Source organism: Capricornis sumatraensis, chromosome 8, assembly GCF_032405125.1.
Source record: "Capricornis sumatraensis isolate serow.1 chromosome 8, serow.2, whole genome shotgun sequence".
NCBI lineage: Eukaryota > Metazoa > Chordata > Mammalia > Artiodactyla > Bovidae > Capricornis > Capricornis sumatraensis.
The window spans coordinates 11,828,282-11,855,903 of record NC_091076.1 but is presented as its reverse complement, the minus strand read 5'-3'; the positions used below and the strand labels follow the sequence as shown (position 1 = coordinate 11,855,903).

Sequence of the window (27,622 nt, the reverse complement as noted above, 5' to 3'; positions counted from 1 at the left end):
GAAGCATTAATTGATAGGAGCTCATCAAACGCCTCCATACCTACACCACCCAAGGGCCAACAAGTTCCAGAGCAAGACATACCACACAAATTCTCCAGCAACACAAGAATTTAGCCCTGAGCTTCAATATACAGGCTACCCAAAGTCACTCGAAACCCACTGACATCTCGTAACTCATTACTGGACACTTCATTACACTTCAGAGAGACTAAATCCATCTCCACCCACCAGAACACTGACACAAGCTTCCCTAACCAGGAAAGCTTGACAAGCCACTCGTCCAACCCCACCCACAGTGAGGAAACTCCACAAAAAAAAAGAGAAAGCCACAAACTGCCAGAATACAGAAAGGCGACCCCAAACACAGCAATATAAACAAGATGAAGAGGCAGAGAAATACCCCGCAGGTAAAGAAACAGGATAAATGTCCACCAAACCAAACAAAAGAGGAAGAGATAAGGAATCTACCTGATAAAGAATTCTGAATAATGATAGTGAAAATGATCCAAAATCTTGAAAACAAAAAGGAATTACAGATAAATAGCCTGGAGACAAGGATTGAGAAGATGCAAGCAAGGTTTAACAAGGACCTAGAAGAAATAAAAAAGAGTCAATATATAATGAATAATGCAATAAGTGAAGTTGCTCAGTCGTGTCCAACTCTTTGTGACCCCATGGACTGTAGCCTACCAGGCTCCTCTGTCCATGGGATTCTCCAGGCAATAGTACTGGAGTGGATTACCATTCCCTTCTCCAGGGGATCTTCTGGACCCAGGAATTGAACCCAGGTCTCCTTCATTGTAGACAGATGCTTTACCATCTTAGCCACCAGGGAAGTCCAGAATAGTGCGATAAACGAGATCAAAAACACTCTGGAGGGAACCAAGATAGAATGGAGGCAGAAGATAGGATAAGTGACTTAGAAGATAGAATGGTAGAAATAAATGAAACAGAGAGGAAAAAAGAAAAACAAATCAAGAGAAATGAGGACAATCTCAGAGACCCCTGGGACAATGTTAAATGCCCCAACATTCGAAACATAGAAGTCTCAGAAGAAGAAGACAGTAAGAAAGACAATGAGATAATACTTGAGATAATAGTTGAAAGCTTCCCTAAATTGGGGAAGGAAATAGTCAAGCAAGTCCAAGAAACCCAGAGAGTCCCAAGAAGGATAAATCCAAGGTGAACCACCCCAAGACACATATTAATCAAATTAATAAAAATAAAACACAAAGGACAAATATCAAAAGCAGCCAGGGAAAAATAACAAATAGCACACAAGGGGATTTCCATAAGGATAACAGCTGATCTTTGAATAGAAACTCTTCAGGCCAGGAGGGAATGGCAGGGCATACTTAAAGTGATGAAAGAAAAAACCTACAGCCCAGATTACTGTATCCAGCAAGGATCTCATTCAAATATGAAGGAGAAATCAAAATCTTTACAGACAAGCAAAATCTGAGAGAATTCAGCACCACCAAACCAGCTCTCCAAGTCCTAAAGGATCTTCACTAGACTGGAAACACAGAAAGGGTGTATAAACAATAAAATAAATGACAATGGGATCATACTTCTCAATAATTACCTTAAATGTAAATGGGTTGAATGCCCCAAACAAAAGACAAAGACTAGCTGAATAGATAGAAAAACAAGACCTCTTTATATGTTGTCTAGAAGAGACCCACATTGAAATAAGGGACACATATAGACTGAAAGTGGAGGGCTGGAAAGAGATATTCCATGCAAACAGAGACCAAAAGAAAGCAAGAGTAGCAATTCTCATATCAGATAAAATAGACTTTAAAACAAAGGCTGTGAAGAGACAAAGAAGGACACTACATAATGATCAAAATATTAATCCAAGAAGATGATATAACAATTATAAACATAAATGCACCTAACATAGGAGCACCACAATATGTAAGGCAAATGCTAACAAGTATGAAAGGAGAAATTAACAATAACATAATAATAGTGGGAGACTTTAATACCCCACTCACATCTATGGCTAGATCAACTAAACAGAAAATTAACAAGGAAACACAAACTTTTCCTGGAGAAGGAAATGACAACCCACTCCAGTATGCTTGCCTGGAGAATCCCATGGACAGAGGAGCCTGGTGGGCTACAGACTGCGGGGTCGCAAAGAGTCAGATACAACGGAAGCAACTTAACATGTACACACAATGTTTAATTATATGGATAATACCACATTCGATTTGTGTATTCATCCAGTAGACACTGCATTATTTCTTCTTTTTTTTTTTCTATTACAAATAATGCTGTTATGCATGTTTTATAGAAGTTCTCGTGTGGATGTGTGCTTCATTTCTCAGGGTATACACCTAGGAACATAGCTCAGTTGGTAAAGAATCTCCCTGCAATGCAGGAGACCCTGGTTCAATTACTGGGTCAGGAAGATCTGCTGGAGAAGGTATAGGCTATCCACTCTAGTATTCTTGGGCTTCCCTGGTGGTTCAGCTGGTAAAGAATCTGCCTGCAATGTGGGAGACCCATGTTGGATCCTTGGGTTGGGTAGATCCCCTGGAGAAGGGAAAGGTTATCCACTCAGTATTCCAGCCTGGAAAATTCCATGGAATGTATGATCAGTGGTTGCAAAGAGTTGGACATGACTGAACGACTTTCACATACCTAGGAATGAAATCGATGATTTGGTAACTCTATGTTTCACATGAGGAGTAATTGTCAAACTGTTTTCCAGAGCTTCTCTACTATTTTACATCCCCCACCAGCAATATAAAAGGGTTTCAGTTTCTCCACATACTTGCCAATGCTGGTTTAATTGTGTCTTTCTGATTATAGCCATTGTAATGGGTGAAAAATGGTATCTCACTGTGGTTTTGACTTGTATTTCTCTATTATGTTCATTATGTTGAAAATCCCTCAATGTTTATATGGTCAGCTGTATATTTTCTTGGAGAAATCTCTATTCAAATCCTTTACCCATTTTAATTAGATTATTTGTGGTTTGAATTATTGTTATTTGTATTTTGTGAAAACAAGTCCACTTATCACACATACAGTTTTTTCAATTTTTTTTTTAATTCTGTGGTTTGACTTCTACTTTCTTGATGGAATTTTGCAACACAAAAGTATTTAATTTTGATATGGTTCTATTTATGTTTTGTCACTTGTTCTATTGGTATTGCATATAACCTATAAACTCAAGGCCCCAAATATTTACTCACATGTTTTTAGTGTCATAATTCATAGTTTTCTCTATTACATTTAGGTTCATGCTCTATTTTGAATTATTTTTTGTGTTTGTTTTAAGATAGGTGTTCAGCCTCTTTGCCCATGGATATACAGTTGCCCTAGCACCACTGTTCAAAAAGACCACTTTTGTCTCTCATTGAATTGTTTTGGCACTGTTGTTTAAAGTCAACTGATCATAAATTTATGGGTCATCTCTGGATTAAAATTGATATTTGAAAATTCTAAAAGCCTATTAAGTATAAGGTAGAGGTCTAATTAATCTTCTTTTATGTGAATATCCAATTCATCTGAATCAGCATCATTTATTAAATAGACTATGTTTACATTTTCAATGTCAAAAAAAAAAAAGAAAGAAAGCTGTGGTACATATACACAATGGAGTATTACTCAGCCGTTAAAAAGAATTCATTTGAATCAGTTCTGATGAGATGGATGAAACTGGAGCCGATTATACAGAGTGAAGTAAGCCAGAAAGAAAAACACCAATACAGTATACTAACACATATATATGGAATTTAGAAAGATGGCAATGATGACCCTGTATGCAAGACAGGAAAAAAGACACAGCTGTGTATAACGGACTTTTGGACTCAGAGGGAGAGGGTGGGATGATTATGGAGAATGGCATTCTATCATGTATACTATCATGTAAGAATTGAATCGCCAGTCTATGTCTGACGCAGGATACAGCATGCTTGGGGCTGGTGCATGGGGATGACCCACAGAGATGTTATGGGGAGGGAGGTGGGAGGGGGGTTCATGTTTGGGAACACATGTAAGAATTAAAGATTTTAAAATTAAAATAATAAAAAAAAATTAAAAAAAAATGAATAGCTGTAAAGGTAATGAAAACAATAACCAAACCATTAAATTCTTGAAGTTCATTCAAAAAAAAAAAAAAAAAGGAAACACAAACTTTAAATGATAGAATAGACCAGTTAACCTACTTGATATTTATAGGACATTTCATCTCAAAACAGTGGATTTCACCTTTTCCTCAAGTGCACATGGAACCTTCTCCAAGATAGATCACATCTGGGCCATAAATCTAGCCTTGGTAAATGAAAAGAAAAAAATTGAAATAATTCCATTCATCTTTTTTGACCACAGTACAGTAAGATTAGATCTCAATTACAGGAGAAAAAACTATTAAAAATTCCAACATAGGGAGGCTGAACAACACAATGCTGAGTAACCAACAAATCACAGAAGAAAACAAAAAAGAAATCAAAACATACATAGAAATGAATGAAAATGAAAACAAAGCAACCCAATCCCTGTGGGACACTGTTAAAGCAGTGCTAAGGGGAAGTTTCATAGCAATACAGGCATACCTCAAGAAACAAGAAAAAAGTCAAATAAATAACCTAACTCTACACCTAAAGTAACTAGGAAAGGAAGAAATTAAGAACCCCAGGGTTAGTAGAAGGAAACAAATCTTCAAAAATAATGCAAAAGAAACAAAAGAGACCATAGCAAAAATCAACAAAGCCAAAAGCTGGTTCTTTGAGAGGATAAATAAAATTGACAAACCATTAGCCAGACTTATCAAGAAACAAAGGGGGAAGAATCAAATCAACATAATTAGAAATGAAAATGGAGAGATCACAACCGACAACACAGAAATACAAAGGATCATAAGAGACTACTCTCAGCAACTATAGGCCAATAAAATGGACAACGTGTAAGAAATGGACAAATTCTTAGAAAAGTACAACTTTCCAAAACTGAATCAGGAAGAAATAGAAAATCTTAACAGACATATCACAAGCATGGAAATTGAAATTGTAATCAGAAATTTTCCAGCAAACAAAAGTCCAGGACCAGACAGCTTCACAGCTGAATTCTACTAAAAATTTAGTGAAGAGCTAACATCTATCCTACTCAAACTCTTCCAGAAAATTGCAGATGAAGACAAACTGCCAAACTCATTCTATGAGGCCACCATCATCCTAATACCAACACCTGACAAAGAAGCCACAAAACAAAACAAAACAGAACAAAACAAAACAAAAAAACTACAGGCCAATATCACTGATGAACATAGATGCAAAAATCCTTAACAAAATTCTAGCAATCAGAAGCCAGAAAGAAAAACACTAATATAGTATACTAACGCATATATATGGAATTAGAAAGATGGTAACAATAACCCTGTATGCGAGACAGCAAAGAGACACAGATGTATAAAACAGCTTTCTGGACTCCGTGGGAGAGGGCAAGGGTGGGATGATTTGGGAGGATGGCATTGAAATATGTATATTATCATATGTGAAATTAATCGTCAGCCCAGGTTTGATGCATGATACAGGATGGTTGGGGCTGGTGCTCTGTGATGACCCAGAGGGATGGTATGGGGAGGGAGGTGGGAGGGGGGTTCAGGATAGGGAGCACATGTACACCCGTGGTAGATTCATGTCAGTGTATGGCAAAACCAATACAATATTTTAAAATAATTAACCTCCAATTAAAATAAATAAATTTATATTAAAAATATGAGTAATTTCAATACTGGTGGGTGGGGACACAATTAAACTTGGTGCAATTTGAGACTCAAGTATTGTTCCCTGTAATTCAGACCAGTACTATCATCTCTATGCCGAAAACTGGAAGGGTATCACTTGTACCTTCCTACAGTTCCCTGTATGTCCCTCTCTCCTATGAACTCTAAATATATAGAGTCATAAATCTCTCTTCTTGGTGAGACTGTTTGTCTCTGCTTAGGTACACTTCCATGTATGTGTTGGAAACTATTTCTAGAGTTGGGGCAATTGTAGAACTCTCCTTGCTTGCTCCCAGCCTCAGAAATCCATTCCCTGCTGCCAGATGTTTGATGTAAAACAATGCTCTTTCATTTGTCTTTTCTACTTTGGAGTTAGTTGAGACAGGAGGATAAATGTGTCATTTACTCCTTTATGTCGATTAAAATGGAGGTCCCCCTGCAATCAGAAATCACAGAATGACTTGTGAATGCTAGGCACTGACTTTTGTGCATGGGTGCAAACTTGACTGGGGATATGTGTTGGGGCCTTAGGGAGCCCCAGTCTTGCTGGAGAAACATGCCCATTACAAATAGTATTTGCTATGTGGTATGTTCAGTTCAGTTCAGTCGCTCAGTCATGTCTGACTCTTTGCAACCCCATGGGCTGCATCACGACAGGGCTTGCTCTTCTTCACCAACACCTGGAGCTTGGACAAACTCGTGTCCATCGAGTTGGTGATTCCATCCAACCATCTCATCCTCTGTCATCCTGTTCTCCTCCTGCCTTCAAGCTTTCCCAGTAACAGGGTCTTTTCTAATGAGTCAATCCTTCACATCAGTTGGCCAAAGTACTGGAGGTTCAATTTCAGCATTGGGCCTTCCAATGAATATTCAGGTTTGATTTCCTTTAGGATGACTGGGTGGATCTCCTTGTAGTCCAAGGGACTCTCAAGAGTCTTGTCTACACCACAGTTCAAAACCATCAATTCTTCATCACTCACCATTCTTTATGGTGCAACTGTCACATCCATACATGGCAACTGGAGAAATCATAGCTTTGATTATACTGAACTTTTTCAGCAAATTCATGTCTCTACTTAAAATGTATATATATATATACGTCTCTCAGAGCTTTTCTTCAAACAAGCAAGCATCTTATAATTTCATTGCTGCAGTCATCATTGGCAGTGATTCTGGAGCCTCCGAATATAAAGTCTCTCACTGTTTCCATTGTTTCCCCATCTATTTACCATGAAGTGATGGGACCAAATGACATGATCTTTATTTTCTGAATGTGAAGTTTAAACCAGATGGTTCACTCTCCTATTTCACTTTTATCAAGAGGTTCTTTAGTTCTTCTTCAATTTCTGCTGTAAGGGTGGTGCCTTCAGCATATCTGAGGCTATTGATATTTTTCCCAGAAATCTTGATTTCAGCCTGTGCTTCATCCAGTTGGGCATTTCACATGATGTACTCTGCATATAAGTTGAATAAGCAAGATGACAGTATACAGCCTTTATGTACTCCTTTCCCGATGTGGAACCAGTCTGCTGTTTCATTGTCAGTTCTAACTGTTGCTTCTTGACCTGAATACAGATTTCTCAGAAGGCAAGTAAGATGGTCTGGTATTCCCATCGCTGTAAGTTTTCCACAGTTTGTTGTGATCCACACAGTCAAAGGCCTTTGCATGGTCAATAAAGCAGAAGAAGGTGTTTTTCTAGAATTCTCTTCCTTTTTCTATGATCCAACGAATGTTGACACTTTGATCTCTGGTTCCTCTGCCTTTTCTAAATCCAGCTTGAACATATGGAATTTCACAGTTCATGTACTGCTGAAGACTTGCTTGGAGAAATTACTTTGGTATCATGTGAGGTGAGTGCAACTGTGTGGTAGTTGAACATTCTTTGAAATCACCTTTTTGAGGGATTGCAAGGAAAACGACCTTTCCAGTCCTATGGCCACTGCTGAGTTTTCCACATTTGCTGGCATATTGAATGCAGCACTTTAAAAGCATCATCTTTTAGGGTCTGATATAGCTCTACTGCAATGCTGTCACCTCACTCTTTGCTCTTAGTGATGCTTCTGAAGACCCATTTGACTTCGCATTTCAGGATTGTCTAGCTCTAGGTGAGTGATCACACCATTGTGGTTATCTGGGTCATTAATCTTTTTTGTGCAGTTCTTCTATGTAGGCATTACTATGTAGACATACTTCTAAGAGACATTACTTTACTAGAAAAGGTCTGCATAGTCAAAGCTATGATTTTATGAGAAATCGTGAGTGGATGTGAGAGTTGGACCATAAAGAAAGCTGAGTATCAAAGAATTGATGCTTTTAAGCTGTGATGTTAAACAAGACTCCTGAGAGTCCCTTGGACTGCAAGGAGATTCAACCAGTCCATGCTAAAGGAAATAAGTCCTCAATATTCATTGGAAGGACTGATGCTGAAGCTGAACTTTCAATACTTTGGCCATATTTTGGGAAGAACTGACTCATTAGAAAAGACCTTGATGCAGGGAAAGATTAAAAGCAGGAGGCAAAGGGGAAGACAGTAGATGAAATTGTTGGGTGGCATCACTGACCTGATGAAGATGAGTTTGAGCAAGCTCCAGGAGTTGGTGATGGACAGAGAACCCTGGCATGCTGCACCCATGATATACCAAAGAGTAGGACATGACTGAGAGACTGAACTGAACTGATATACACAGGACATCAGGGAGCATGCAGAGGTCTTTGCAGTCCAGTCAAGCCTGTGTCCCTGGTGAGAGTGTTGAAAGATTTAGGTGGAAGGGGAGGCTTCCCATCCTCTGGTGCAGGTCCATGAATCCAAGGAAGGAGCACAAGATTTTGAATGTGCTACCAAATATTGTTTTCTTAAAAAACGAAAAACTCATTTTCTGCAGGAGTGAGAACTTTGGCTGAGTCTGTTCTTTAGATATTACTGAGTGATATGGAAGGGATATGGAGTGGGCTGAGTCTGCAAAAATTATGTTAACAGCTGCTGGAGGGCCAGGCTTATGATTGACATTCTGCACTAGATGGAAAACAAATCTAGAGAAAAAGTGTCCCTTCTGGAGTGTACATGCCAAGGTATCCCATTGTTTCAGCAGATCACTTCAATGGTGTTTTGGACCAAGCAAGAAATGTATGAAGGGTGGTTTCTTTTGTCAATTCCCGTGGGTAGTTAGATGACTAAATGTTTGGTTACTTCATTGCATGGTTGAAATCATGCTTGGGAAAGAAAACTAGATGAGGTCCACACATATTTTGACATTAAACAGCAAGCATAGGAAGGTTACTAAGGCAACTATACATAATTTAAACATGAGAGGCCAAATGGGGAAAGATTCATTTAACAGGCTGATATTGGACTGTACAGGTTGCCATAGTTGTTGGTATGACAAGTAGCCATAACAGCTACTTGTTGCTACGCTGGAGATGTGGGAAACTGGCAAGAGAGAAAGAGCCTTTAGGACCCTCCTTGCAGTGTGATTTCAGGGGAGAAGTAGTTGACAAGGAAAGGCTGATTGGTAAGGCTGAGGAAGGGAGTAATCTGATCAGTAATCATTAGTTCTTGTGGAAGCCCAGAAAACAGAAGCATCGGCTCAGTCAGAATTGTGGGTCAGGGTTCAGAGATAGATGTCATTTGGCTGGAATCAATATTTAGCCTTGGGGATGGCAGCCATAACCTCCAAACAGAAGATTTCCTTCTCCCCAGGTGGCAGAATAATTCATATTTATTCCAGAATTAGGAACCCAGAAAGCCCTCTCAGGGCCACTTGTTCTTAGCAGGCACACATGCAATCTAGAAGGTGGAATTATCATCATGGTGCATGAAAAAACTGAGGTTAAGAGACTTGATCAAGCTCACACAGTGAAGCATGTGAAAAGCCAAGCAGAAGCCCAGGGTAACAGTCCTCAAATTGTGTGTTTTTTGCTCCACACCCACTGGGAGTGGTGGGTGGTGATATGGAAGCAATGCTTAGGCAGAAGCAAACAATATTCACATTTAAATTGAAGAAAGTAAGGAAAACCACTAGCATTAAGCTATGACCTAAATCATATCCCTTATGATTATATAGTGGAGATGAAAAATAGATTCAAGGGATTAGGTCTGTTAGCCTGAAAACTATGGATGGAGGTTCATAACATTGTACGGGAGGTGGTCATCAAAACCATTCTCAAGAAAAACAAATGTGAGAAGGCAAAGTGGTTGCCTGAGGAGGCCTTAAAAATAGCTGAGAAAATAAGAGAAGTGAAAGGCAAAGGAGGAAGGGAAAGATATATCCAATGGAATGCAGACTTCCAGAGAATAGCAAGGAGAGATAAGAAAGTCTTCATAAGTGAATAGTGCAAGATTTAGAGGAAAACAAATGAATTGTAAAGATTAAAGATCACTTCAAGAAAAGTGGAGATACCAGAGGAACACTTCGTGCAAAGATTGGCACGATAAAGGACATAAATTTAAAGACATAACAGAAGCAGATGAGATTAAGAAGAGGTGGCACGAATGCACAGAACTATACAGAAATGGTCATAATGACCAGGATAGGGATGATGCTGGGGTCACTCACATAAAGACAGATATGCTGGAGTATGAAGTCAAGTGGGCTTTAGGAAGCATCACTACAAGAAAAGCTAGGGAGGGTGATGAAATTCAAGCTGAGCTGTTTAAAAATTCTAAAGAATGAGGTTGTAAAAGTACTGCATTCAATATTTCCGCAAATTTGGAAAACTCATCAGTGGCCACAGTGCTGGAAAACGTCCGTTCTCATTCCAATGCAAAAGAAAGGCAACTCCAATGAATGTTCAACCTATCAGCCATTGTGCTCATCTCAGTTGCTAGCAAGGTGATGCTCAAAATTGTTCAAGCTAAGTTTCAACAGTACATGAAGTGAGAACTTCCAGATATATAATCTGGTTTGCGGAACAAGAGATCAAATTGCCAACATCCATTGGATCATAGAGAAAGCAAGGGAATCCCAGAAAAGCATTTCCATCTGTTTCACTGACTATTCTGAAACCTTTCACTGTGTGGACCACAACAAACTGTGGGAAATTCTTAAGGAAATGGGAGTACCAGATCACCTTACTTTTCTCCTAACAAGTCTCTTTGTAGGTCAAAAAGCAGCAGATAGAATCAGACATGGAACAACTGAAAGATTTAAAATTGGGAAAGGAGCATGACAAGGTATACATTGTCACTCTGGTTATGTAATTTATATGTAGGATGCATCATTCAATATGCTGGTCTGGATAAATCCCAAGCTGGACTCAAGATTGCTGGGAGAAGTATCAACATCCACAGACATGAAGATAACATTACCCTAATAATAGAAAGCAAAGGACTAAAGAGCCTCTCAATGAGGAGAGGAGATGAAAAAACTAGCTTAAACTCAACATTCAAAAAACTATTCACAAAAAGATACTCAACATTCATGGCATCCAGTCCCACCACTTCATGGCATATAGATGAGGGAAAAGTGGAAATGGTGGCAGATTTCATTTACTTGGGCTCCAAAATCACTGTGGACCTTGATTACAGCCACAAAATTAAGCCACTTGCTCTTTGGAAGGAAGAAAGGCTGTGAAAAACCTGCACAGTGTATTAAAAAGCAGAGACTCACTTTGTTACAGAGGTCTGTAGTGTCAAAACTATGGTTTTTCAAGTAATCAGGTAAGATGTGCAATCTGGACCATAAGAAATGGTGAATGCCAAAGAATTGAGCTTTAAACTGCAGTTCTTGAGAAGATTCTTGAGAGTTCCTTATACAACAAGGAGGTCAAACCAGTCAATCTGAAAAGAAGTCAAACTCTGACCCCTGCTGTCTCAGCTGAGGCATCTACTGAGGGCCTCCAGGTGGAAAGAATGGATGCTCCCACTGTAAAAGTACCTAACCATGGCAGCTCCAAGCAAACAGTTCGTAGCCCCACCCATGGAGAAGCTCAGAAAGGCTGAATGCTCTGTGTACCCTGGGTCTCCAGATACATGTGTTGCATTCTCCCCAGCAGCACTGAAGTCCGAGGAAGGGGCATCGTGTGCCCTGGAGGAGAAGGATGGCTCATGGATCCACTGGGGCCATCACTTACCAAGTAAGATTGGAAAGGAAAGAGCAGGCATATGTGCAGAGACCTGGTGACTGGATGTGGGACAAAAGGGAACCAGCTCTCCATGAAGCACCTCACCCAAACTCCCCTAGAGGAGAAGCCAAGTGATAAGCTCATGTCAGATGGGATGAAGAGAGTCTATTTCATTACCCCTTATATTTCCTCTGAATGAGGAAGTGGTAGAGTTGGTGAGTCATCTCAAACTCGTCCATGGCCTAGGCTATCTCCCAGTCGCTTTCTTTGGTGCTGCCTCTCCCTAGCTTCAGTCATGTATTTCTGGAGGAAATTGGCAATCATGTGTGCTTCTGCGTCAGGACCACAAGACCATGTAAACCCAATCATAGGATCCCATGGACCTGCCAGGACGGCTGATCTAGGTCTATACATGTGATCTGAGGTGGGTCATTCAGAGAAAACCCTTGAACTCTGATGTCTTCAATATTTCTTTCCTTATTGGAGATGCCATCAGGATATAAAACCTTAGAGCAGGTATCTTGGACTTCCTCATTAGGTGTAGAAGCCTTAAGGAAGAAAGTTGTGAGGCTAAGACCATCAAAGAAGAGGGAATGAAAGAGTGAGGGTGTGAAATAGAGAATTGATGACTTCTGATTTCTTGGGTCCAGTCACAGAGATCTTTGTATTTGCTCTGAGTCTTGTGTCCTGGATTCCCAGAGTCATTTCAATGAGTCTCCCATTTCCTGGAAGCTATGTGGAGGTGGGCTCCTCTGAACTGTGATTCAGACTTTGTTCTAGATCCTTCCAGATCATTGTACACCTCCCAGACACAAACAGCGGCACCCATTTGTCCAGCACCGTTACGAGTGAAACCCTTTATTCTTTACCATAATAGGATCTGCAGACCACCAAATACAGTTCACCAGCATCCTGGGCAGGAGAACCCTAAGTGTGATTTAGTGTTTGCTCGGAGCAGCTTTACTGATTTCTTGAACCATTCCAAACATTTACACTGCCTGTGCCAGGCCAATCCTGTCATTTCCTCAATCAAAGACTGAGAAATACTGCCTCAGGAAGATGTCACCCAGGATCCAGGTCTCTCTAGATGCCCTCACTTTGTTCTCTTTAAAGGTGGTATAGAAGTGGCCTCTAGAAACCTGGGGGAATCAGAGACACACACCAGTCAGCCTGAGCCTTTACATGTGACTCCCACAGATATCCAGACCCAGCACAATTGTTGATTTTACTTCCCTCTTTTGGTAAGTATCAAGGGATTTTCTCATTAGCAGGGGATATGAGAGTTCATCCACAACCAAAAAGGGCCAAGATTGAGGTTGCCATAAGGAAGGGTGCTGGGGAGGGGAGGACTGGGAATTGGGGATACAGAGGAATGATAAAGAACAAAGTCCTACTGTAGAGCATAAGGAAATATATTAACTATCCAGCCATAAACCACATGAAAGAATAAGAATAAGAATATATATATTTCTGTATGCTTATAACTGAGTCACATTGCTATGCAGCCGAACTTAAATCAACACTGAAGATTAGCCACAGTTCAATAAAATTTTTAGAAAGGAAAGAGTGTCCATAGTTGTCCTCTCTCCCTGTTTCTTTCCTTCTGACTCCTGCTTCTTGTTTTCTCTTCAGAGAATGCTGATTTTCCTCCTGCATCCCCACAATCCATACTTTTTTAAAAACGTTATTTTGTATTGGAGTATAGCTAATTAACAATATTCTGAGTTTCCCATGGACAGTACATGGACTCAACCATATGTATCCATGTATCCTGGTCCAAAAATACCCCGCCCATCCAGGCTGTCACATAATTAAGCATAGTTCCCTGTGCTACACAGTAACTCGTTGTTGGTTATCCATCTTAAATAGAGCAGTGCCCACAACACGTTCTTGAAGACTTAACTTAGGAATTCTGGGAAGCCTCCTTCAGTCCATACTCACCCTCTTTGGCCACCCCAGGCTTGGTGGGGTAACAACCTCTGGTTCCCCATTCCCACCGGTGAGTCTGTAGCCCTCATCACCCAAGTAAGTCCCCAGTTCCCCAAAGCAGAGCACCTTGGGATGCCATTTGCATGGAATTCAGTTCAGTCTTGCCTAGAGCAATGCAATCCTCCCTATGGCTTGATGAGTTTAGGCTTTAGAATTCCTGAAATTCCCTCCCTTCCTCAAAGTGTTCCTTGAGCCCATCAGCCAGCTCTGAACTCCCTTAGGGAGCTGACATGAATCCTCCACCCTGTGCCGGGGCTGAGAAGTCACTGTGCACCGTTTATTCACATTAGCATCCAGCCTTCCCACAGAGGGGTCAGGTAGCCTGACTCACAAAGAGGACTCCCGGCCAGAGCTAGGGGAAGAGGCATCCGAGAACTAGGGTGACCACGTAATTTATCATCCAAGCTAGGAAAATTGTGAGAAGGAAAGGGAGACTGTTAATCCCTATGGTGGGACAGCACACTGGGAATGTCCCCAGCCATTCTCCTTGTCACATGACTTATTTCAAGGACTGCTAGAGCTGTCGTTCCATGTTCATCCATCTGAAGGTTTAGATTGAAGTGAAGCTCTTTGAACACTAAGGACCTGAGTGTTCACCTTTCCTTGTGACTCCCACCATGCCAGCATGGCGTGGTGTCTCCACATTTATTTGAGGATGATCAGACTCCCAGATGGCCCTTTACTCTCAGGTAGTTCCTCTCGTGGGAGGCTCTGGCCAGCCACAAGGCTCAGCAGCATCTGCAATAGTGTGAGATGGCCTGCAGAGGGCGCCCTCCTCCCAGCAGCAACCCAAGGGTTCCTGCAAGTTCCTGTTTGAGAACCACCCCTCAGGGTTTTCCCCTCACCTTGAGGATGTAGGCTTGAGCTGGGACTGGGTAGTTGATGCTATTGATGGTGAAGATAATAGAGGACAGGGTATTGACCACAAAACATGAAACGTAGTTCTGTTAGAGAGACAGGGAGAGAGGTTGGCCCTGGAGATGCTTCTTGTGTGTGGAGACTGGGAGTGACTCTGGGGCGTGACGCTTCACCTCAGAACCCCGTGGCATGGCACCGATGAGCTTCTGGATGTTATTGATCAATCTTCTTGGGCCAAGGATCAGTGATGTCGCAGTATCCACAAGGGCCTCGCAGCTGCCAGAACAAGAAATGGCTTTTCTTTTCTTGGAGATGCTGAGAGACAGTGTGACAAAGCAGGCATCAACATCACTCTGAGTCTCCCCAGAGCTGCCCCCTTCCCAACTGTCTTCTAAACATCCCTTTGTCTCTTGTCCTCTTTTCCTTTGCTCCTGACATGGCACCTGCCTCGACATTCTTGAATGCAGTACTTGAATACACCAGGCTCTTTCGCACTTTGCCACAAGCTGGTCTTCCTTCCTAAAGGAGCCCCCTTCCCTTTGACTGGCAAATTTCTTCTCATTTTCCAGATTCCAGCTTAATTGTCATGGTTTCAGGGAAGTCTTTCACCTGGTGTTTATCAGTCTCCTTTCTTGACAGTCTCTGTAGACACTTCCTCATGTCTAGCATGTACCAAAATCACAATTCACTATGTGTGTGTCTCAATTCCTGTGCGTCTGCCTTCTTAGACATGAGGGCAAGTTTTATTCTCATTGCCTCTCTAAAGTGCCTGGCACACAGTGGATGCCCAAGGCTTGTCTGTTTAATGAGTGAAAGAATACTGAGAAAACAATAAGAAAGATCCAGAGAGCTGTATTGTGTGGGGAACAAATAACAGGTCAATCGAAGAGTGAAGTTGGAGATTCACAAGGGCAGCAGATTCTCATAGTGGTGGGAGAGAGGGCCTCTTCTAGGAGAGGGTGTGTCCAAGCACTGCTCCTACAACCAGTTCAGGCCCTGAGACCATGGCCAGGAAATACATGACTAGCCCACAGAAACTCAAAGGACAGGTCAGCTTTTCTCTGAAGGTATCACAGAGAAACCTATCAATTATGCCTCTTGTCTACAGGTCACTACTGGATCCCACCTTCCTGATTCTCTGTTATAGCCCTTGCCCCACTGTGTGCCCATTGAATGTGGGGGTGTCTTTTTTATTAGTTATTTCACATCTTAAGTCTTCAGCAAATCTCTATACTTCTCGGTCGTTGCTCCTTTAGGAGTCCAGTTCTCCCCATTTGCTCAGGACTTTCCCTGTTTTTAAACTGACATTTATCTGTACTGAGAACTTCCTTGGTCCAGGTAGCCCCGGACAGTTGTTCATTTATAACTCTGTTGAGGCTGGAGTAATTCTCCCTAATCTTCTGTTCACCACAGTGTAGAATCCTCTAACCATGCTCCACACCTCACAGGGCAGTGGGTGCAATCCTTTCCCAGTTGCACAGACCTCTCTGGACCCTTTGAGGACCCTGGTCAGAGCTCTGGTCAGAAGGCCTGGGAATTATGAACCCATTGGTTGTTTGCATATCTATCTCCTTGTATGTTTGTTTATATGTGTGTTTGTATGTGTCTCTGTGAGTGCTTGTGTGTCTCTGACTAGCTATGCATATTTATATGTGTCTCTGTGTATGTTTTTGTGTGTCTGCTTGTGTGTTTCCATGTGTCTGTGTGTCTGTCTGTGTCATTGTGGGTGGTGTATATGTCTGTGTGACTGTGTGTCTAAGAGTGTATTTGTGTGTGTCTGCCTGTGTCCAGGTACAGTAGTGGGAGCATCACTTGGGCTGACCCTCAGAGGGAGAGGTTACTGGTCCATGTGTACACTCCAGTTGCCCGCGTGGATCAATGGTACCCAGCTGAGTGCTCCCTGGCAGTAGGATTTACCCACTCCACCAAACATCACCACACTGCCTTTTGCCCTGCATGTGTAGAGAGAAGAGAGGAGGGGATCCTTTGAAGACAGTAACAACAGCACTGTCTGAGAGCTGTGCTGGTCCACCCATCGAGGCCCTAATAAGGTCCCCATGTACAGATGCAGAAATCGAGTCTAGGAGCAATTGAGATCCAGACCGAGGTCGGTTCCTGGCTAATGAGTGGCACAGAGGAGGTTAGAAACTGAGTCACCTGGCTGGGCTCCACCCACTATAGCTACTGAAGATGCCCTACCTCCTGCAACCTGAGTACTCAGACACACTCAGAGGACACGGTGCTGTAGCATAATGGGTTTCTCCTGTCCAGCTTGTCATTTTTCAGGAAACTCAAAGCCTAGGAGTTCTAAGGCTGTGGGTTCAGGTCACTGAGAGTTAGCACCACTGGCCTGTGACCTCTACTGTTCAAAGGGCCCCACACTCAGAAGGGACCCCACCTCTGCTCTCCCTGTCTTGAAATGCCTCATATTTCTTGAACAAGGGGTCCCACATGTTTGTTTTGTGTCCCACACTTTCATTTTTCCCTGGCTCCTGCAAATTGGGTAGCTGTTCCTGGGCTCCCAGTGGAATGCTAATGAGGCTGGAAAGATATCCACTATCCTTCTCCTTCCTTCCTTATTAAGTTGATAAGCAAATCATATTGCTTTTCCTCCAACTTGTTTCCTGTTGCCTTCCATTAGTCTTCCTCCTCACTCACCCCCACTAGACCAAGTTACTGGTTTTGAGCCCAGGAGCAGGGTTGTGTTCCAATAAAACATTATTTATAAAAGCCAGTGGTGAAGTCAGGTACAGCCCAGGGCTATATTTATCCTGGGTTATATTATCTCTCAGGAATCTTCTTTATCAAGTGTTCTATAATTTTGTGCAACTGAAAGCATCTTAAGGCTAATTTGGAGAAAGGGATTGTTCATCTCAGACCTACTTGCTCAAGTAGAAGGCAAAAGCAGGCTCAGCAATGGCACCTTGATTCTTCAGCTTGTCAAAGATGGGGATGGCTCCAGAGAAGGATTCGTTGGGGTAGTTCAAGACCAATATGCCATCATAAGCTCTGCCCTCAAATCCGTGATGAGGGGTTAATGTGGCCACAATAGGGAAAGTGGAGATGTGCCTGCAAACGGGACTCTCTGCCTGGGCTGAACGTGCTTGCAAATGAGGAGTTCTGCCAAGCAGTCTGGACACAGACTTGAGTTTAATGGTCCCTTGTAAACGAGGGAACATTCCCTTCTTGTGATAAGGAGAAAGAAAGGGCTCTGGACAGACTCTGCAGAAGCAGGAATTTCACTCCCTTTTGCTGTACGATAACATTTCTGCACATGTGCTATACTGAGAAGGCTTAATCATACAGTCTGGAATTCTGCCCAGGGACGCTATATAAAAGTAAACTGCAAGCTTGCTTGCTTGTGCAGTTCTTTTTCCTCTGGCCGGAGTTGTGTCTGTCTCTTGTGTGTCTTGTCTTTGTGTCATTTCCCTCGCAATCTCCAACATCTGGCACCCAACGTGGAGCTCGAGTGAAACCAAAAGGGTGAGTAACCCTGGGGGGATTTTAAATCCATAGCAGGGGAACTTTCAGGAAAATCATGGGGAATTCCTCACCCTAGCAGGGGAACTTCTGGAAAATCATGGGGAATTCCTCATCATCATTACGGACACGATACATGGAGTTGGTCAAAGGACTTCTCCACTCCATAGGCATTAAGGTCTTGACTCTTAGATTGAGTGAGCTCTTTCGCTTGATGGAGCAACATTGTCACTGGTTTCAATATCAACTAAGTTACAGTTAAATTTGAAGGAATGGAAAATAATTCAAAAAAAATTTAAAAAGCAACATCAGAAGGATAATGTGATCCCTTTGAAGTTATGGACTTTATGTAATGCTATAACACAGGCTTTGACTTTGCTATCTACTGATAAACAAAATCTAATGCTTCAATAAAGGGAGAGGCAATTTATGAAGATGTGCTAAACGATGGTGGGGTTTCTGCATTGCCTGAAGGTAAAGATACAAGTAAGCCTCCTTTTGGAAATGATGAAACATCTGTTAGTTCAGAATCAGATTTGGAGGCTTCTTCAGTTTCATCAGAGGAGGGCAAAGAGATTTAAAAAATGACCCTCTATTCCAGGAATGGTAAAAATCCCACAGGGAGGAGAAAAAATCTGTGCCTTCTGCTCCTCCTTATGCTTCTCTTTTCCCCACTGTGTTGATCAGCCCAATGTGGGCAGGGAACATTGTCTGTTCTCCTTTCCTTTGTCTATGCTTCATGATGATGACTTGCCTGCTCCCCCTGGTGGTTTTATCGATCCTCCACAATTATTTCCCATCCAGAGACAGCAAGATGACAAAGTGATAAATATTCAATACGCTCCTTTGAAATATAAATGTTTTAAAGATCTTAAAGCTGCAGTAGTGCAATACGGTTCTCAATATCCCTTTGTTTTGGCTATGCTGAAACCATTGGAAAAAGGCAAATTAATCATTCTGTTAGATTGGAAATCTATTGCCCAAGCTGCCCTGGAGGGTTCTCAATGGTTGCAACTTCGTAGCTGGTGGAAAAAAGAAGCTAAAAAATAGACTCAGATTAATAAAAGACAAAATCCCCCTGGTCCTCTCGAAGACAAATTAATGGGAGAGGGCCATTATCAGGCTTTAAAAAAACAGGCTCAATACTCTGATCAGGACTTACAACAAGTCTGCCAGATCTTTTTACGAGCATGGCGCCATGTGGTCCCTACTGGCCACGCCGAGCCCTCCTTTGTTAAAACAATGCAAGGCCCCAATGAGCCATATACTGATTTTCTAACAAGATTGAGGGTAGCTGTAAAACGAGCTGTAGGGAGGGATAAAATTTCAGAGATATTAATACAAACTTAAGCATTTGAAAATGCAAATACTAAATGCAAACGTATACTCGACCATTAAAAGGACAGGGTGTATCTATAGCTAAATATATCAGAGCCTGTTCAGGAGTAAGAAAAACAGAACATCAGACTAATGTCTTTGCTACAGCCCTGGCCAAAGATATAAAACCACAAAAGGGAGGTAACTGCTTCCATTGTGAAAAACCTGGTCATATAAAAAGAAAATGTCAAAAATTAAAAGCTGATCAAAGTGCAATTCCTAAAGACAGATCTTTTGTTGGGAGAAATAAGACTCCTCCTAGACCTTGCCAGGGATGACGAAAAGAAAAACAACTAAAGCACAAAGCAAAAAAGATCCAGACCATGCTACAATTTATTAAAGCAAATAAAAAAAGGGGGAGATGAAGGGTTAATGTGGCCACAATAGGGAAAGTGGAGATGTGCCTGCAAATGGGACTCTCTGCCTGGGCTAAACGTGCTTGCAAACGAGGCATTCTGCCAAGGAGTCTGAACAAAGCCTTGAGTTTAGTGGTCCGTTGCAAATGAGCGAACATTCCCTTCTTGTGATAAGGAAAAAGAAAGGGCTCTGGACAGATTCTGCAGTAGCAAAAATTTCACTGCCTTTTGCTGTAGGATAACATTTATGCACATGCGCTATACTGAAAAGGCTTAATCATACAGTCTGAAATTCTGCCCAGGGGGGCTATATAAAAGTAAACCACAAGCTTGCTTGCTTGCACAGTTATTTTTCCTCCGGCCAGAGTTGTGTCTGTCTCTTGTGTGTCTTGTCTTTGTGTCATTTCACTCACAATCTCCAACACGTATTCCACCATGCTTAGACCGAACGGCTGGTCAGTACTTATAAGGTCCCCAATCTGTGGGAGAGAAGAGTGTTCCCATTTACAGATATGTGAAGTGAGGTTAGGACTGGGCTGGGGTGCATTGCCATTATATCCTCAGAGAAAAATTGAGGTTGGGCTGTGTCTTTGGTGGACCTCAGACAGTTAGGCCAAGCTGGGAGGGGAATTTGATTTCCATTTGTGAGAGGCTGTGAATTTTAAAACATCTGCCCATCTGAAAAACACCACCTGAGTGAGTCAAATTGGCCTGTGTCTTCTGTACAGGTGGGGGAACCGAGTCAGGTCAGGACCCATTGCTGCCCCCTTGTGGAAAATGAGTCGAGAGCAAGGTAGCCTTCTCTGGCATCACTATGACCTAATGACAGGAATGGACTGAATTCTCTGTAAGGTACTATGGATTCTGCATCTGTCCAGGAAGACAGAAGTCAAAAACACAGTCTTGCTTGCAGGGATTTATGAAACTACTGCCTGGGAAATTCACTTTTAGGGATATGTGTGTATTTGTGTGAGTGTGTATGAGAGAGAGACAGAGAGGGGAACTACTCAAGTACTTTGGGGAAACAGCCCATACATTTTATTAGGCTCTCAAAAGCACCCTAGAGTGAGAACTCATATATCAGGCCCCTTGACATCTCTGGCCTCCAGTGTCCCACTATGGATACCTGAATCCCTTGACTGCCCCCAGGGTCCCCAGATCAGTTTTATCCTGTCCCTAAACACCCTACAGCAACTACCGTCCTGAAAAGCCAACCCAACTCCAACGTTTACCACATGTGTGACCTCAGCAAGGCCCTTGCTGTCTGCACCTCAGTTTCCTCATATGTCTCATGAGCTAATCAGACCACCTGTTGTGTGGGGTTGTTGCAGGATTAAACTAATTATTACCTGAAAGTGCCTGGAACAGTCTGTGAATATAAAAGTGGATGCTTTTCCCCCCTCTTCTCGCTCCCAGCAAAATGAGCCTTGAACTGCTCATGGGCAGAGGAGCTGCAAGTCCACACCTCAAACCACTCCCTGGGTTAGCTAATTCATTTGCTCCTGTGTCACCATGGGCACTGCCTTCCCAGGGACAGGATCCTGTGGGTAAGATGGCCAATATCTACGGGAATTAGGCTTGGAAGGGTCCTGACAGATGGCCCTGCATCTGTTTTGCAAGCAGGGGTCACTCCATAGCCAGTCCTGACTCAGCTTCTCTTTAAAAGTTACCCAAATGGTGTCATAAGCACGAAATCCCTCAGTGCTCCCAGATCCATAGGCGATGCTGAAGGTCTTTTGGGTAGGCCGGAAGGTGGAAGACTTATAATGTCTGAACCTAACTTGTGTAGCTACAGACAAAAGAGATGAGAGTCATCAGGTGCCAAGGGTGGAAACAGGGTGGCAGGGCAAGTGAAGGATGGTCCCCAAGTGGGTATGGGGTCTGTACTCACAACAGACTGGACTGGGGCAAAAGAGGGAGGTCACCCACAAGTCAGATGAGCCTGTGTCAAAGATAACCTGGAATTCCTGAGGGAGTGTTCCAATGGTGACTTTATCCATATAGAGCTTAACACAGAGAAGGAGGGAGTGGGTTAGTGCAGAACTGGCTACCCTCTGTTCCCACACTACTGCCTCCCATTGGGTGTCACATATCTCTTGAGATCACTTTCTAACCACCGTGCAGCTCACAGTCTTTGATCACAGAGGTGCTTGCATTTGATATTTTTTTCCTGTGCTACATTGTATGCAGGATATTGATTCTATGACCAGGTGTTGGAGTGGTACAACCTGCATTTGAAGTGCAGAGGCATAACCATTGGAACTCCAGCCCCTTTGGACACCCAGGGAAGTCCTGGTGCATTCATTTCAGAAACACTGTAGTCTCCTCAAACCTAGCTTTAGCACCCCCTTTTCCAGGAGGTCCTTCTTGAACAACCCCAGCCACTCCCTCTAAACTCAGATCACATCCAATGAACACCACACAAGTGACCCTTTCATTTGACATGTATTTACTCTTTGCCTATCTCTCAGGCTGGCATAGGCATTCTTGAAGACAAAATAAGCCCGTTTTCTAATCTAAAATCAGTAAGTGCTGTGTTAGATTCTTATGGCCTTATACGGAATACGGGTTCAGTAACTTTTTACAGCTGTGGTTCTTGCTTCTGTGGAAACTGAATCCATCTGCCTGGTTATTCACAATTGCTTTGCAGTTGGTTCTACCTTCTAATCAGAGATGGTTCACTCTTCGTCTGTAACTAGATGACTCCCTTAGTTCAGAAGGAACTGCTGCTGCTGCTGCTAAATTGATTCAGTTATGTCCCATTCTGTGCAACCCCACAGACAGCAGCCCACCAGGCTCCACCATCCCTGAGATTCTCCAGGCAAGAATACTGGAGTGGGTTGCAATTTCTTTCTCCAATTCAAGAAAGTGAAAAGTGAAAGTGAAGTAGCTCAGTCGTGTCCGACTCTTAGTGATACCATGGCCTGCAGCCTACCAGGCTTCTCCATCCTTGGGTTTTTCCAGGCAAGAGGACTGAAGTGGGTTGCCATTGCCTTCTGCTCAGAAGGAACAATCTCCCTCAAACTAATGACACATCTTTGACACAGAAGTGGATGTTTACAGGCCACCTGATAATTTCTGGGCTCAGTCACCAAGACAAGAGTTGAGGATGATAGTGCCTTCTCCTTTGCGTGGGGCCCCTTTGGCCCAGTGTTTCTGCCTCCTGCAGGAGCCCCAGCTCCAACATCCCACATGGCATCTCCAGATGAGCCCCAGTGCTAGGCTAGAGCGCCAGGGGGCGCTGTGGAGCACCATCCTACCAAAACACTCACATCCATGATGTTCTTCAGGGGGTGAATAGTTATATTTGAGCCACGAGAAGAAAACTGAGACAGTCTGTAAACATGTTCCTTCAGGAAATTGTTCAGCATTTTTTTTCACTGAAGGTATTTATCATGGTCTTCACTTTCCTTAGAAGTATTCTTTCACCAAACATTTGATAAAGAAAACAAAGAAGATGTTACATTTAGCTGTCACTGTTAAGGTATAACTGTCATTGCAATGGCACTGTATATTTTCTAATCATTTTTGATGAGTCACTTTATTATAAGAATTTTATGCATATTCCATGGCAAAGACGTAGGTTTGAATAAAGCTTCTGTTCTGTAATGTTGGGTAAGACATACGATCATGTGGGGTTTCAATCTCCCCTTTGGAAAAATGATGGAATGTAACGATTCAAATCCTCCAAATAGAATATCTTGGGGATAAGTGAAGTGATGGATATAATGTATCAGATAAATAAGAAGTCTCAAAAATGACAGTCATTAGCTTTGCTGTTGCCATCCCACTGTATCCTTTTCATAGAAGCTCAGGGAAGGAGGTAGAAGGGGGATTCCTATCCTCTTTTACAAGGGAGGAATTTGAAATGCAAGGGGTTTGTGAATTGGCTGTGGTCACACTGCTCGTCAGATATAAAACAGCAAATAAGTAGCTCTCCCAATCTTTCTCCAAGTTGAAAGAGAAGAGAGAGTTGAAAGAAGAATCCAGGTGATACGGAACAAGTTCAGGAAACATAGAAAATTAAAAGAAAAGTTAAAAGAATACACCACAGAGAGAAATCCACTCACAGAGACTTCCAAAGGGATAGAGAGATAAATGATAGTGATACAGAGATGCAGACATAGACATATACACACTGAAATAGAGAGGGAACAAATGTTAAATAAAAGGTAGAAAAGTGCTATTCCACTGGACCACATCTACATCTGCATTGACTGTGCTCTGAACAATTTCAAAGATTTCCAATTTCAATAAGTCATGGCATGACTGGCCCCCAGAGTTGTGCAACTATGCAAATCTACACCAAGAACCTTGGGTCCCACAGTTCCTATAGCAAGGTACTTATCAATATTTAAGGGCTGAAATCTAAGGTTGCCAGGGAAATATTCCATTCCATCCTAAACCTGATGAGTAGAAGAAAAATCAGATAAAAAAAATCACAGAAAGAAAGATGATGTGGCTTACAGTCTCCATAGTTAAATGACTATGCACTCTGAGAAGGCCACCAGCCCGAGAAGCACAAGCCACTTCATGTTTCTTTCCTGGCTCTAAGGACTCAGGGAAGTTCAGGTTCTTAGCATGTAGTGGTGACCAGGAGGCCCTAGTAATATACGCTCTGGCATGCCCTAGTTTAGCCCTTTTGGCCAATAATAGGTCTGAAAAAAACACAAAGGTCTCGATAAAATCTCTACCTTCATCAGTGTCCTTGGTGAGTGGACTTTGAAGCTTCTCAGAATACAGAGCATTGAACTGTAAACTCTTCCTTCAAGTTTGACTGGAAAATCAAGCTGATCTGCATGGACACCTAAGAAGATGGAGAACCTTGCCTACTTGGAGGGAAAAAAAAAAAAACTACTGCTAAGTACATCATAAAAATAGATACTAATGGCCATGCTTGACATTCGTCATTTCATGTCATCTTCCTAGCCACTTCATGGGATATGCATTGCTCTCTTCACTGGATAGGAGATAATAGGAGGCAAAGTGAAGACTTCAGGGACAGACCAGGGACTTACAACTGGCTTTAGGTAGTGGGTCTAATGGCAGACATCAGGGGCACCTATGATGCCAGGCTGCATCAAAGATTTAGGGCAGAGCAGTACTTCAATAGCATGGTTTCAGTATTGGAAGAAATGTCCTATGTATCCACAAGATATTTTATAACATCCAACAAACGTACAAGGAAGAACTGTGTATTAGGTTCTGGGTTAAAGGCTTCAAAGTCAAAGTTGATGAAGACAAAAGTAGTCTTTATCTTAAGAGAGTTAGCATTTTAGTTTTCACAAAGTCATGGCCCCAGGAGGCAGGAGTTATGACACTAGGATGAGGCGGACATGTTGAACCCTGGGCTACACTGGCCTTACCACTGGAGCAGCCTTTCCTCCACTTCACCCATGCTGGAAAGCAGGCCAGTTGGCCATGGTTTCAAGAGAATCAGAAGTTTGGATATTTACATACAATCTGCTGATTTTAATGTTAGCAACTGTTTTTTTTTTTTCCCAAAAACCATGGGAATGAAATCTCCACAGTGATGAGCTGGAATCAGCCTTCAGTCTCTGCAGGATTTTATTTCTTGCCTAGAGTTGGGAGGGCAGTGGGGACAGAGAGGAATTTAAGTCATGTCGGTTGATTTAAAAAGAGAATGAATGCATACTGAACATGTGTGTTTCCTTTCTGTTTATAAAGAAAGATCATCAGGGACATACAAACCAATAAAATTTAACTACTGAAGATAAATGGATATATTTCTGATATAATTTCCCCATAGGGTCTATGTAATGAAAAATTTTGTCTGCCAAACCAAACATGCAAAAAATAAGTTTGAAATGCCTTCCCAATCAAAGAAGACAAAACTACTGAGGCAGCCAAAGTAAATACAATCGTGTTTAATGACTCATCCAAGACTCCCAGGGCCTATTCCTGCTTGAGATCTATCCATACCTGTCCCTTGAATACAACAGGGGCCTCTCCTGTTGCCAGGTATGTTTAGATGGGGCACTGTGACTTAATCCTCGTTTTTGCATGTTGTTTAAATTCAGTTATGGTAGTTAAATTGCAACAGGGGGAACATGACATCACTGACAAGTGACACACATATATGCCCTTTGAACTATGGTGTTGGAGAAGACCCTTGAGAGTCCCTTTAACTGCGATGAGATCAAACCAGTCCATCCTAAATCAGTCCTGAATATTCACTGGAAGGATTGATGCTGAAGCTGAAGCTCCAATTATTTACCCACCTGATGGGAAGAACTGACTCACTGGAAAAAACCCTGATGTTAGGAAAGAGGGAAGGCAGGAAGAGAAGGGGAAAACAGGATGAGATGTTTGGATTGCATCACCAAGTCGATGGACATGAGCTTGAGTAAGCTCCGGGAGTTGGCTATGGATAGGGAAGCCAGGCATGCTGCAGTCCATGGCGTTGCAAAGACACGGACACAACTGAAAGGACCAACTGAACTGAACAAATTGAGAACAAAGAGACTGATAAATCTAATTGCATCAAGTTTGTGACTAGCTGCCCATAACAACACATTACTTAAGTGGCTTTAAAATTCAGAATTATGACTTCATTCAGAGTGTAATATCTTCTAACAAAAACACTGCCCATATAAAACAAAACAAAGAAAAACAGGAAAGAAATCTGAAACCATATTCAACAACTTATTGTTCCTCATAACTTCTGTTATTGTGACAGAATCATAAGCATGTTAACAGGTAAAAGCTAGACAATAATTAAAACTAATGTTCTGAAGTAAGCCTTTCAGTGGCTAGAAAAAGACGTTCACACATAACATGAAGTTTTATTCAAACCCTGCTGTCTTAAATCTTGAACTGAAAGCATAAGTTTGTACCAACTAATTATGCTCATGTTTATTTTACTTTTAAGGGAAAATTTGTAATTCCTCCTTTAACAACTGTAAAGCCTAGAAGGAGTGACAACTTGATAACAGTGACTATTCTGAGGTCTAACATGTAGCTTCTAAATGCATTTCCCCTGAGACAATGCATAAATTCTTAAAGAGATGGCTGATTTCAGGACTGGATAAAGAAATGCACAAAATAATCTTGGGAATCGTGAAGGACCAGAAAGCTATGGCACTTAGAAGCCCAATGGGGACTGGACAGAATGCTTAGGAATCCAAATGAAAAGGCCGAACATCTACCGGTTTGTTGGGCAGAATGATGTTTCTGCTTCTCAACACATTGTTTACTGTTTCTCATAGCTTTCCTGCCAAGAAGCAAAAGTCCTCTGATTTCATGGCTGCAGACGCCATCCACAGTGGTTTTAGAGCCTAAGATGAAGAAATCTGTTACTGTTTCCACATTTTCTCCTTCTATTTGCCATGAAGTATGGGGCTGGATCGCATGATCTTAGTTTTTTAGTATTTAATTTTAAGCTGGCTGAATGTGTCCAAATGTTAATAGGCAACATCTAATTTGCACTGTGGTAGATTATTAGGGCACCAACTAACCATTCTGAGCACTGAGAAAGGAAAATAATCATCAATATTTAAGCTATTTTTTAAAAGATTACCTGTTTGTTAGCTCACATCATCCATATGTTTTATTTTTTAATATAAATTTATTTATTTTAATTGGAGGTTAATTACTTTACAACATGGTATTGGTTTTGCCATACATCAACATAAATCTGCCACAGGGATACACATGTGCCCCATTATGAACCCCCCTCCCTCCTCCCTCCCTGAACCATCCCTCTGCCTCGTCCTAGTGCACCAGCCTCAAGCATCCAAA

The 27,622-nt window shown here is 42.0% G+C and overlaps 1 protein-coding gene across 1 annotated transcript; it reads right to left on the bottom strand.

The window, feature by feature from the left end:
- Window positions 1-12,826: 12,826 nt before the first annotated feature.
- Window positions 12,827-23,232, bottom strand: LOC138082700 (pregnancy-associated glycoprotein 1-like). Its single transcript, XM_068975988.1, has 9 exons — window positions 23,134-23,232; window positions 21,753-21,867; window positions 21,532-21,650; window positions 20,290-20,340; window positions 17,532-17,674; window positions 16,490-16,600; window positions 14,822-14,963; window positions 14,636-14,734; window positions 12,827-12,940 (listed from the first exon to the last, which is right to left on the bottom strand). The coding sequence occupies exons 1-9, from the start codon at window positions 23,230-23,232 to the stop codon at window positions 12,827-12,829; spliced, it is 993 nt and encodes a 330-aa protein (XP_068832089.1).
- Window positions 23,233-27,622: the final 4,390 nt, after the last annotated feature.

Coding starts and splice junctions, on each gene's coding strand:
- LOC138082700 (XM_068975988.1), bottom strand. CDS start 23,232: ATGCTGAACAATTTCCTGAAGGAACATGTTTACAGACTGTCTCAGTTT. Junction 17,675..20,289: donor TCGGTCTAAGCATGGTGGAA/TACGTGTTGGAG, acceptor TTAACCCCTCAT/CACGGATTTGAGGGCAGAGC. Junction 12,941..14,635: donor CTCAAGCCTACATCCTCAAG/GTGAGGGGAAAA, acceptor TGATTCCCCCAG/GTTTCTAGAGGCCACTTCTA.